We start from the raw sequence: 12,229 nt of genomic DNA on the forward strand, positions 1-12,229 counted from the left end.
AGAGCTGGCCGGCGGCGGACTCGTACTACGAGCCTATTCTAATCCACTTTGTTTCCTGTGTGCTATTTTAATTAGTAGGTTAGTAAGACTTGGGTACATCTAGTTGCTCCATCATTCCATCTCAACAAAGACCGAACCATTTAGTTCAGCGAGTAGTGTGTGTCTCTCTTCATCCAGTCCCCCTTGGCGTATTTCTAGGAGGACAGCTCAACGCATTTTTAGCGGTTGAAATTTGCCTGGCAGTTCAAGTGAGTGCTGTTCGGTTAATCCCGAAGACACGTCGAGGGGAGGAATTCGTGGTGATAGCGATCATGAATAATGCAAGGCATAAAGTCAATAATAATCCCGCATGCATTCCAAGAGAAATGACTTCCTCCCCCCTCCCCCCTCCCCCAAATCTGTATTGAAACTTTACGGCTTATCTGCCCTGGATTCGATTCGCCTGGCGGCGCTCGCTTGAAGACTGGGTTGAGCCACGAAGGCGCGGTGCCCGTGGTCATGGATCATGCCCAGCCCGCCCGATCGCGGAGGTTCCCCGTTCCTGGCGCACGGTTGGTCATTCCCTGTTGGGCATCGTCCCCAGCGGCCAATGCCTGTGGCGGTCCAGTGGGCACAGGGAGGAGGAGAGGCGGAGATGCCCACTCTTTGACGTCACGGGCTAAGGCCTGGAAACGGTCCTTTCCATGGCTGTCTTCTCCATAGCAGAAGCGGGGGGATGGTGGGGGGGGGGGGTTTCAGTCTCAAGAAAGAGCCAAAGAGAAGAGAGTCGAGACAAGGAAAAGTTGGACAATTAGGGGAGGGTCTCAATGCCCCGCGAGAAGTGTCTGTGCCTGTGGGTACTTTCTTTTTTCTTTTCGCTCTTTTCACAATTGCTCAGACTCAATCCCAATATCTTGTAGAGTACGGAGTACGGAGTAGGGGGATTTTTGTCGTGAAACTCCACACAAGAATGAAAGAGGTGGATAATCTTGCGCAACCTTGGGAATAACAATGCAGACTCTGTTGCTGTTGCTGCTGATGGGCTGCCTGGCTAGCTGTCTTCGCTCGCAGAGACTCCGAGAATATTTTTTTTTCCTCTTTTCATCGTACATGTCCTGTACTTTCGGACTAACCTCGGAAGTACGCATAGGTTAGTCCGAAAGTACGCATAGCATTCTTTGAAGCTGGTAGTCAATGATGTGTCTGGCTTGACTTAGTAACTCTAATGTAGTTTAATCCCGGCCAGACCAACAAGACATGCCAATCACGATGACGGGCCGATGGCTCTCCAACGTGGGGGGCGTTACTAGTACTGTCTCGTGCGACAGACAGCTCATGATGCTGGTGGGGTTGAGACTTGAGTGAGTGCAGTGGAGGAAAGCAACAGACAAGTCGAGAATAGGTCCTATCAGATTTCGAACCTGAGAGAACAGAAATAGAGACAAGGAGAAGTATCCGGAGAGGGAAGATGACTCCGTTGGTCTTTGTCATTGCCATCACTAAATCAGGGTCCAGATCACCTGATGTCCTGATGTCCCGATGGCCTGATGGCCTGATGGGACAGGCTGGGAATCCAGGACCTTCCAGAGCCTGCACGTGACATCCAGCAAGAGCGAGCAAAGCCGCGGTGTTTCTGGAAGGCGGTGGAAGCGGGCCCGTGTCGTCATGGCGGGAAGCCGGCGATGCCTGACCAGCTTCTATATCTTCACCTTCCGTGCCGACTCTCCATCGTGTCTTTCACTCTCATCTGACACATCCAAATTCAGAGAATACTACCACTAATACCTGCCTATCGCTAATTTCATCCTAACGAGACATTCCTCCTCGTTATACCTCACACCTTTTACCTCTGTATACTCTCACCTACTATCACTACTGCCTGATACCTCCTTTCCCGCACATCACAACCCCACTTTCACACCATGAACGGTGCTCAGTTTACAGACAAAGCCAACAAGGCCCTGCTGGACTCCAGCAGCCTGGCTGAACAATATTCACACTCACAGATTCTTCCCATTCATCTTGCAGTCTCCCTCCTGAACCCCTCTCCAGATGAGTCCAAAGACCAACAAGCTACCGCCCATCCATCCCACGACACTGCCTCCGCCCCTCTCTTCCGTCAAGTCATCGAACGCGCCCATGGCGATCCCCAACTTCTCGAACGCTCCCTTATGAAGCTTCTCGTGCGCCTGCCCAGCCAAGACCCACCTCCAGAGTCCGTCAGCGTCTCGCCCGCACTGGCGAAAGTCCTCCGTTCTGCTAGCGACTTGTCCAAGACCCAGAAGGATAGCTATGTCGCCATTGACCACCTCATCACCGCCTGCGCTCAAGACTCACAAGTTCAGCGCGCTCTAGCAGACGCCAACATCCCGAATGTCAAGTTGATCGACAGTGCCGTACAACAGATCCGTGGCACGAAGCGAGTCGACTCCAAGACCGCAGACGCAGAGAGCGAAAATGAGAACCTGAAGAAATTCACCATCGATATGACCTCGCTGGCTCGAGAAGGAAAGATCGATCCCGTTATTGGCCGAGAGGAAGAAATCAGACGTGTCATCCGCATCCTCAGTCGGCGCACGAAAAACAACCCGGTGCTCATCGGTGAGCCTGGTGTTGGTAAGACCACCATCGTGGAGGGCTTGGCGCGTCGGATCGTCAATGCCGATGTTCCTGCCAACTTGGCCCAGTGCCGCCTGCTCTCCCTTGATGTCGGTTCTCTCGTTGCCGGCAGTAAGTACCGTGGTGAGTTCGAGGAGCGCATGAAGGGCGTTTTGAAGGAAATCGAAGAATCCAAGGACACTATCGTCTTGTTCGTCGACGAGATCCATCTCCTCATGGGCGCAGGCTCCAGTGGTGAAGGTGGCATGGACGCTGCCAACTTGCTCAAGCCCATGCTGGCTCGTGGTCAGCTGCACTGTATCGGTGCTACCACATTGGGCGAATACCGAAAGTACATTGAGAAGGACCAGGCCTTCGAACGTCGGTTCCAGCAGGTCCTGGTCAAGGAGCCCACGGTTTCCGAAACCATCTCGATTTTGCGTGGCTTGAAGGAGAAGTACGAAGTGCACCACGGTGTCAACATTCTTGATGGCGCCATTGTTTCTGCAGCCGAACTTGCCGCTCGTTATCTCACAGCTCGTCGTCTTCCCGATTCGGCTGTCGATCTGATCGACGAGGCTGCTGCTGCTGTTCGGGTCACCCGTGAATCCGAGCCCGAAGCCCTCGATAATCTTGAAAGAAGACTCCGTCAGCTACAGATTGAGATCCACGCTCTCGAGCGCGAGAAAGACGATGCCTCCAAGGCTCGCCTGGAAGTGGCCAAGCAGGAGGCTGCTAATGTCGCAGAAGAGCTCCGTCCCTTGCGGGAAAAGTACGAAAGCGAGAAGCAGCGCAGCAAGGCTATCCAAGAAGCTAAGATGAAGCTTGACTCCCTTAAGGTCAAGCGTGACGAGGCCGAGCGCTCCGGTGACACCCAGACCGCCGCTGATTTGGAGTACTATGCCATTCCCGAGACCAAGCAACTCATCGAACGACTGGAAATCGACCGCGCTAAGGCCGACGAGGAGCGACGCTCTCGCCAGGGCGATGCGGGCGAGGCTCTGCTGGCAGATGCCGTCGGCCCCGACCAAATCAACGAAATCGTGGCCCGCTGGACCGGTATCCCCGTCACTCGTCTCAAGACCACCGAAAAGGACAAGTTGTTGAACATGGAGAAGCATCTTGGCAAGGTGGTCGTCGGTCAGAAGGAGGCCGTGCAATCGGTCTCCAACGCTATCCGCCTGCAACGATCGGGACTGAGCAACCCTAACTCGCCGCCCAGCTTCCTCTTCTGTGGTCCTTCGGGAACGGGTAAGACGCTTCTCACTAAGGCCTTGGCGGAATTCCTATTCGATGATCCCAAGGCCATGATCCGGTTCGACATGTCCGAATACCAAGAACGGCACTCCCTGAGCCGCATGATTGGAGCGCCCCCCGGCTATGTCGGCCACGACGCTGGCGGTCAGCTTACCGAAAGCCTCCGTCGCCGGCCTTTCTCCATTCTATTGTTTGATGAAGTCGAGAAGGCTGCCAAGGAGGTTCTGACTGTCCTCCTGCAGCTCATGGATGACGGCCGTATCACCGACGGACAGGGCAGAATTGTCGACGCGAAGAACTGCATTGTGGTGATGACCTCCAACCTTGGAGCCGAGTTCCTCGCTCGCCCCGCCGCCAAGGACGGCCGCATCGAACCCGCCACGCGCGAGCTGGTCATGGGTGCCCTCCGCGACTACTTCTTGCCCGAATTCCTCAACCGTATCTCAAGCATCGTCATCTTCAACCGTCTCACCAGACGCGAGATCCGCAAGATCGTTGACCTCCGTCTCAGCGAGGTCCAGAAGCGCCTTACTGACAACATGCGCAACGTGATTATTGAATGCACTGAAGAAGTCAAGGACTATCTCGGCGATTCCGGCTACTCGCCTGCTTATGGAGCTCGTCCCTTGGGCCGTATCATTGAGCGCGAGGTCCTCAACCGCCTCGCTGTTCTCATCCTCCGCGGCAGCATTCGCGACGGTGAAGTAGCTCGCGTGGTTATGCGCGAAGGTCGCATCGACGTCCTCCCCAACCATGGGACCGACAATGACGGAGATCAGGACATGGTTGACAGTGATGAGGATGCATTAGCTGAGATGGAAGATGGCAGTGGCGACATGGATCTGTATGAGTAAGAAGCTTGCAGTTGATGAAAGGCGCAGCGATGAAAAAGTGACGAAGTGTTCTGATTCTCATTGATATATTTCTGGCTTTCTCTTTTCATGATATCATGAGATATGATTTTTTTTCTTTTTTTTCTTACCTTTTCTGTTGCTCGGGACAGTTTCTTTAATGTCTTGTACAGGCTGGCTTGTCTTAAATAAGCATGTTCGAGTACATACTTTAACTATCATGATTGTACAAATCAGGGTTTAATACGCTTGATTAGATAGCTGTGAATTCAATTTAGGAGATTAAAAAGATTTTTCTCTCTTCTCTTTATCTTCCCCTTTTTATAGATAATATCCCTCCCATTGAGTACCGTAACACTAGACCGTACAACCAGTCATACTATGCGCTAATTTCTGCTTTACATCATAGATATCTGAATAGACACTACCTGCTCAAGTTTAGATATCTCGATAGTGACATATCCTATCCATACATCCGTGTATGTGCCCATATACATTCAAGAAGCCCAGACATACATAATCCATGAACTCCGATTAATCGATTCCCAGACGAGCAAGCACACGCAAAGAAGAAAAAGAGCACTAGAAAAGAACCCTATGTACATGAAGACTAGTACCATGAACCAAGCTATATACCAATCGAGAGCGCACGAACCCTTATAAATAATAACTCATCTTGTCTTGAATCATAGAGGGGACGAAGGAGCCAAGGAGACTACGAGTCCACCACCCCTTCGACTACCATCTTGTCAGAGACGGGCACCTCCTTGGGCCCGGTGTAATCTTTCTGCTTGACGAGCCACCACGCGGTCACAAACAGGGTCAGCCCGCCGGTCATCAGGCTGGCGTAGTTCATAGTCTGCGCGTCGGTGGGCAAAGCGTACGGAAAGCAGAAGATGACGACGAAGGCGATGATGTAGACGCAGCTCAGGGCGTTGACGATGTACCCGAGCAGGCCGGGCATCCAGAAGTGGCCGGGGGCGAAGGAGGCGCGGCAGGTGAGCAGGTGCGGGAAGATGGCGGCGAAGTAAGAGAGGCTGGAGAGCTGGACGAAGCAGCCGACGAAGGCGTTGAAGGCGGTCGTGGAGCCGACGTAGATGCACGCCAGAATGGTGACCATACCGCCGCAGACGAGGGTCGCGTTGAAGGGATTGTGCATGCGCGTGTTAATGTGGCCGAGCCAACTGTGGAAGGGCGTCGCTTGGTCGCGGGAGATGGTCCAGAGGGTGCGTCCGGCCGTGATGTAGCACCCTGCGCAGGTGATGACCGTCGGTAAGAAGGCGACGATCAGGAGGCCAAGCGCCCCACCGCGGGTGCCGGTTGCTTGGTAGTAGATCTCGGCCAGTGGGAAGCCGTAGACGCTGTTGAGTACGGCGGAGAGGTCGGTGATGCTGTAGAAGAGCGCGATCATGTAGACGATGCCGGTGAGAAAGCCGACGGTCATTTGCGCGAGGACGGCTTTCGGGATGTTGCGGCTTGGTCTGGAAGTTGAGTTTAGGGTTGGGACTGTTGCATGGAGGGAAGCACTAGGCACGGCTTACTGGGGGATCTCCTCGGCGAGGTGAGATGAGCAGTCCGGTGTGCCAACACTGTATGCGCCGTTGAGCATGCCAGCTACGAAGACAAAGCCTTGGCTGGAGTAGCCTGTGTCGTTTTGCCAGGAGCTCCAAACCTCCTTGCTGGCTGCGTAGCCGGTGCCATTGATGTGAGGCATCACGGCACAGACAACGATGGTGATGAATACACCGGCAAGGATGAAGAACAGGCCGAGATTGCCGATGTGAGGAAGCCACCGGTTCATGAAGAGGACAATACAACAGCACATCCAGGTGCAGATGATGAAGCTCACGAAGATATGCCAGGACTGAGGCACAAAGCCAGGATGCATGAGGGCGTACATCGACACTGTTTGCTGTCCGAGGATAGCTGACATCGAGGCTGCGCCCAGGATCCATGCCAGCGAGTTCCAGAATCCGGCAAAGAACCCGCACACCCGTCCGTATCTGCCCGCAGTGATGGTAGCCCAGTGGTAAACTGGGGTAGACGTTAGAGCGAAGGATATCCCAGAAGAGTCCAGATCTACCTACCTCCACTGGCAGATGGCATTCCAGATGCCAGTTCTGCAATCGAGGCTGCAACTAGCCAGTAGCATACAGACACAGCGATACTAGGATCATGTTAGTACTCTTTATCCGTGCCGGATGGAAGACAAGGGCCGTACAATTCATATATCACACCGGACGGGCCTCCATTGCTCAAGGCCGTTGTCTGGATACCGTCAGTCCAATCTCCTAGCTCTGACCGAAGACTAATCGTAGCATACCACACTGCCACCCTGGGCAATCCATGTGTTTCCGGTCGTGACGGCAACGGCACAGATACTCAACAGATTGAAATTGCGGTCGACTTCCTGACGGTGACCCGAAGCATTGACTACCTCCACAGATGATGCATCCTCCCCTGCATCGATGGGGTCTAACTTCTCTGCTACCTTCTCTGTCGTCATCTCGGGGTCGGACTCGGCGGGGATAATGATATGGCTCGAGGAAGGTGGAACAACGACGAATGGGAGCAAGGGTTGGTCAGGATCTTTAATAGGACGGCGGCTGCTAGGGGAAGTACTATGAAGGCTCTTGTTATAAGTCACTAATCTCTGTGGCCTCTGTGTGAATGACAAATGATGGGGTGGATGGTCGAGGTCAGGGCTGGCCGAATAATCACAGGTTGAAAACGATCATTGTTTCTTTTCCCTAGTGATGTGTGATGTAGCGGTAAGAGAGCACAATGACACAAGGAGAAGAGCCAGAGAGCACCGTGGGCGAGGACAAGAGTTTATAGAGGCGAGAGAGGGAGGAATGAATGAGTTGTACCTAGAGGACGGTACCTAGTACCTACTCCCTCCGTATACTCCAAGTGATCAGAGCTGGTGGGGCCAACACAGCGTGGGAAGGGCCGTTATCGCCCAATCACGGGACATTCTGGCTGATGTAAGGCTCCGATTGGCGGAGAAGCAGGAAAGGCGTGAAGAACGACTAGGCCCAAAGGGGGAGCTTCAGCAGATACCGGGGACGTGACCGGACCTACACTCTTTGGGAGTCTTTGCCCACTTTTCCCTTCTGCCTTCATCTTGCGAGGTTGGTTTTAGGTATGTGTCCTCCCTGTCTATCATCGGGAACTAGACGGACGGGGCTTTGGTCTGCATGGTTTCTAAAATCTTTACATGCTTGTTTTGCTCCACATATGGGTTCTATTGACTCATCAGAACCCATTCCTCATTCCTCAATCCGGGGAAGCTGGGGAAGCTAACGACCTTCAACGTGCTGGATGAACCTACCTACGTAGTACCTCGCAGGACAGAATGGATGACTCGGGTACAGACAGCTTGACCGACATTGATCTTGTGCTGATAAGACATTGTTGGAGGTAGAGATAAATTGGGTCATGTATGGGACGTGTTGAGAGAGAGAGAGAGAGAGAGAGAGAGAGAGAGAGAGAAAGAGAAGTCGAGCCTAGAGGCAGCGAAGCACGCACCGATGTATGTATACTTCCTTCAGCTTATCATCTTTTAAAAGCCTCAGCACTTTGGTAGGCAAGCATGAATCTCCTACATCAAACCGCAATCATGAATGAATTGCACTAGCATACAGCTATACATTGGCCACTGATGCCTTATCAAATGGGCAGCCACCGCCATCGGATGCCAAGGAGCCGGGGTTTTCCCAGAGCCGAGGCCGATTGATTACCTAGTACGGAGTACTTGATTATCCTTACTCCGTGTTTCCGACCTTCCTTCAGCCTTCTATTATCAATCCCCATTATTCACTGATAAGTCAGAGCCGATTTTCCTCTCCCCATCCATTTTCCTGAGATATAGGCACGGACTTATGCCTGTGTATCACCTAGTGCCGGATTCCTGGATTCAAGGTCCTGTTGAGTCTTCCTGCAACCCTCCAATACCTAGCTCCCGAGCAACAGTGTTCAATTGAGCAATTGACTCAGCCTTCTGAAAGGAGAGAGAATTGGTATGCTGATACAAAGTATTTACAGTAGTGCCATCACTTACTGCCTGCTCCACTCACTTCGGGACTCTTGAGTCTTCGAACGATGGATTCGACTAGTGTTTCTTTTCCAAATACCTGCCCCATTTCTAATCCCTGCAAGGCCGGGTTCTAGCGGCAAAATTTCACCCTTGGGCCGACAGGTTGGCTCCAATGGCACCACTGGTGTCGCATGCCTTACTTAAGAAGCCATTATAGTCTGTCACTCTTGACATTTTGCAAGACTCCCAGAAAGATACAAACAAGAGACGCAAACGAGCACTTCAACGCAGATACGGCTCGAGCGTGTGGCCGCCATAGTCCTCCGTGTGTCCTAGCAAATGAGCACCGAGACCGAACAAACCTCCTGTTCCAGAACACGGACCATCATGCTTCCAGGCCGTGGATTGGTGAAACGAGTTCAATGGGCATTCGTTCGCCAGCCCACCAACGAGGAGTCAAGATCGAGATGGCACGAGCTTAGCGGCGGATTCTCGAAGCTAAACGTGCAGGCGTAGACTATTTCCGGACCGTCATACATCCCTGCTAGTTCACCTCAGTAGGCGAGAGAAATTTTTTTTCATTTTTGCCATCTCTGACTGATTCAGCACACACGAGGTGCAAGCACTGAAGTCACTTGCGGATCTGCAGAGTACGTTCCGACTACCCTACGATCGCAATAATGAACCCTTCCCCATTCACCTACTCGCGATTCGAGGCATCGTAGTCCGACCAGGTGGGGGAGTCTTTGAATCGGATGAACGGATTGAACTGGCTCCAGCTTGATTAACTTTTTGGTAACAAAAGTATTGACTAGTTCTAACAATGTTACATGCACCCTTGGGAAGCAGAGCGAGGAGCTCCACCTTCAACAGTGATGTCGCTTAACTAAGGGCATACCGGTACTTACGCACATGCATGCAGCAGGGGTGCACCTTAGTGTCGTTCATAGTAATGAACGGTGGAAGCCACGCCCCATTTCCGTATATTGTCTCGGGAGACAATTCCCATTCCCCCTATATTGCGCCAGACGCTGCTGGGTTTGGAATTAATCAACTGGCCTTCACCTTAGATACTCACGGGCTCGAGGAGAAATGTCTCCACTGGCTGAGTGGCCATATTAGGGATACTTCGCTTGAGTGAAGGATCGACTTGAACTGGGGCATTGCGCCACCCAGGTGCAAATCCCCCTGGAGACGATTCTTCTCGACGGTAACGTGCGATAACGCTAAGTTTTTTCGCTGGCTGGTGCTTAAGTGCTCTGGTCTAGGACTAACTTTATGCCAGATCTTTCGCATATAAGACCCAAAATGGGAGAATCTGGCTCCAGCGAAGAGAGTTCGACTTCGACCGAGTCCAGCTGGTGCCGCATGAGTTGATTCAAATGGCTTCCGACCAAGTGGAGATTGGAATACAAATTAAGTTGCAACTAGCCGGCATTAAGGGACCCACCTCCCCAAAGTCAAAGAAAGTGCGGTCCATCCATTGACTGGGTACAATTTGTACACATTGAGTACGTGTGCATCTGCAAAGGTGCATTCCTGGTGGGACGACGGTGCAGTGGGTGGAGTGAGGGCTGATCTTTTCCGCTCAAAGTGGCCCCTCTCCCGGTCTCCCCATACATGATCCAGGTAGGCGTAGCAAGTTACTCACAAGTCTACTCTCTGGATCACGGATTCTTCGTGGCTCCGATGACGATGAAGCTGGTAAAGTAAGCAGCCAACCGCGGTGCGGTGTCTGTACCTGAAATGCACCCTTGGCTCATCCTTGCATACATGTCGCTGGTCATTCAATCACCGACCCCCGGCTGATTGAACCGGCTTAGCCTGAAGATCATGCCTGTCGTTCGCCCACTTCTTCCTCTTGATTATTATCTTCTCAGTCCATGATCTCTTTACGCACGCAGTCATCAAGCTAGCCGGGATCATACATCCTGGTTCGCCGTTTTGATTGCTTGACCCAGTGTGGACGTCTTTCTCCCCTGGCCGGCGTGCCGGTACCCAACCTTATCTTAGCAAAGATGTGAGTGCAACTCACTTATATTACCCTGAGCCTTGTCCGGTGTTGGTCCCTTGCAGGAAAGGATCTCGATTGACCGGTCACCTCGTGGCTCTCCAGGTTGCACTCCAGCACGATGTCCAGTCTAAGCCCCGCTTTCGCACGCAATTTTGCGCGGGAGACATGGACGCTCTATGGTGTCGGGGTGCTGGGTGCGGTACTGAGATTGTGAGTAGTAGCCTCTTACTTGTTGCATCTTGGAAGACATGTCTTGTCTTCGTCTTCAAGTGCGGTGCTGACCATGGCCTCTTGGTGGAGTGTAGCATTGCACGAATACGTCGGTTGGGGGTCACCAATCTCCAGACGGACGATTATTTGATGATGTTCGCTGTCGTCTGGTACACGCTTCTTTGTGTTGCTCTCAATCAGGTCGCCTCAGGCGGGGGTTCCAATCTGATGAGCGAAGATGACATCAAATCATTAACCCCCACCATCAAAGCTGATCGTATCCGTGGAAGTAAATGGGTTTTTGTGTCGGAGCACTGCTTCCTCCTTGCCATCTGGGCGATGAAGGCCTGCATGCTGGTGATTTATGCTCGCATCACGTACGATCATCAATGACTTGTGACTATGCTGGATGCTGACTCTTGGGACTGAAATAGGGAGGGACTGCGCCAGAGAAAATGGGTCAATTACCTCTCCATATACGTTGCTCTTGGATTCGTGGCAACCGAACTGTCCCTGTTCCTCATCTGTCGGCCTATCCACAATTACTGGGCTGTGCCGACTCCTTACGGCAAGTCATCTTCTGCAAAGATAGCTTGTACGCCTCTTGCTGACTCTGCGATAGAGCAATGTTCGACATATCAGTACTATGAGATTGTACAAGGCGTTATCTCCATCTCCGCAGATGTGTTCATGCTTCTCATTGGGATCCCCCTCTTGGTCCAAGTGCGCGTCCCTTTGAAACAAAAGCTGATCCTCATGCTCTTATTTGGCATGGGTATCTTTGTCATCGTCGCGGCCCTCCTGAACAAACTCTATTGTTTGGTACCATCGCTCATTTCTTACGTTTACATGAACTGGTATTTTCGTGAAGCAACCGTCGCTATTCTGGTCACCAACCTACCATTGGTGTGGTCTCTCCTCCGTGATGTGTTCCCTGCCCTCAAGAGCTGGACTGGAGGGTCCCACCGAGGGACGGACCGCTATCGAACAGGTCCATACGCGCCGAAAGGGTCTGCGTACCAACACTACGGGCCTCACAGTCAGCTGCGGTCCGGAGACTTCAGCATGCGCACCTATAACCAGAGCACTGTTGTGGCTCCCAGCAAGGCTGTGTCGGATGTCAGCACGGAACAGGTTGATGATCGCGAGCCCAGTGACGACGGTTCAGAACGAGCCCTCCGCATTCGACAGGACGTCACAGTCACCGTGGAGCGGGAAACACGACCGCCCGAGTATTGGGATTCTCGGGGCGCGGGGGCAACCCAACATCCAGAGCCTTAA

The 12,229-nt window shown here is 52.6% G+C and overlaps 3 protein-coding genes across 3 annotated transcripts; 2 read left to right on the forward strand and 1 right to left on the reverse strand.

Moving 5' to 3' along the window:
* The first annotated feature begins 1,727 nt into the window (after positions 1–1,727).
* Positions 1,728–4,963, forward strand: BO95DRAFT_438554 (ATP-dependent Clp protease ATP-binding subunit). The gene has a single exon (XM_025585543.1). It carries the CDS (start codon positions 1,902–1,904, stop codon positions 4,686–4,688), a length of 2,787 nt encoding a protein of 928 aa, XP_025446735.1. The 5' UTR covers positions 1,728–1,901; the 3' UTR covers positions 4,689–4,963.
* A 227-nt stretch (positions 4,964–5,190) lies between these two features.
* BO95DRAFT_404446 (putative choline transport protein) lies at positions 5,191–7,439 on the reverse strand. The gene is made up of 5 exons (XM_025583957.1): positions 7,009–7,439; positions 6,907–6,953; positions 6,773–6,852; positions 6,227–6,719; positions 5,191–6,166 (listed from the first exon to the last, which is right to left on the reverse strand). Exons 1-5 carry the CDS (start codon positions 7,189–7,191, stop codon positions 5,401–5,403), a joined length of 1,569 nt encoding a protein of 522 aa, XP_025446736.1. The 5' UTR covers positions 7,192–7,439; the 3' UTR covers positions 5,191–5,400.
* Positions 7,440–10,856: 3,417 nt separating this feature from the next.
* BO95DRAFT_352671 (uncharacterized protein) lies at positions 10,857–12,229 on the forward strand (the record flags this gene model as incomplete). The annotated part of the gene is made up of 3 exons (XM_025582145.1): positions 10,857–10,948; positions 11,044–11,325; positions 11,383–12,229. The coding sequence occupies 3 exons, from the start codon at positions 10,857–10,859 to the stop codon at positions 12,227–12,229; spliced, it is 1,221 nt and encodes a 406-aa protein (XP_025446737.1).

The sequence above is a fragment of the Aspergillus brunneoviolaceus genome (genome assembly GCF_003184695.1).
Source record: "Aspergillus brunneoviolaceus CBS 621.78 unplaced genomic scaffold BO95scaffold_5, whole genome shotgun sequence".
Lineage (NCBI taxonomy): Eukaryota > Fungi > Ascomycota > Eurotiomycetes > Eurotiales > Aspergillaceae > Aspergillus > Aspergillus brunneoviolaceus.

Excerpts from the sequence above, each read along its gene's own strand:
- BO95DRAFT_438554 (XM_025585543.1), top strand. The coding sequence starts at position 1,902 with ATGAACGGTGCTCAGTTTACAGACAAAGCCAACAAGGCCCTGCTGGAC.
- BO95DRAFT_404446 (XM_025583957.1), bottom strand. The coding sequence starts at position 7,191 with ATGACGACAGAGAAGGTAGCAGAGAAGTTAGACCCCATCGATGCAGGG. Across the intron at positions 6,954-7,008 it reads TTGCCCAGGGTGGCAGTGTG|ACAACGGCCTTGAGCAATGG; the intron begins GTATGCTACGAT and ends GACGGTATCCAG. Across the intron at positions 6,167-6,226 it reads CTCGCCGAGGAGATCCCCCA|ACCAAGCCGCAACATCCCGA; the intron begins GTAAGCCGTGCC and ends CTCAACTTCCAG.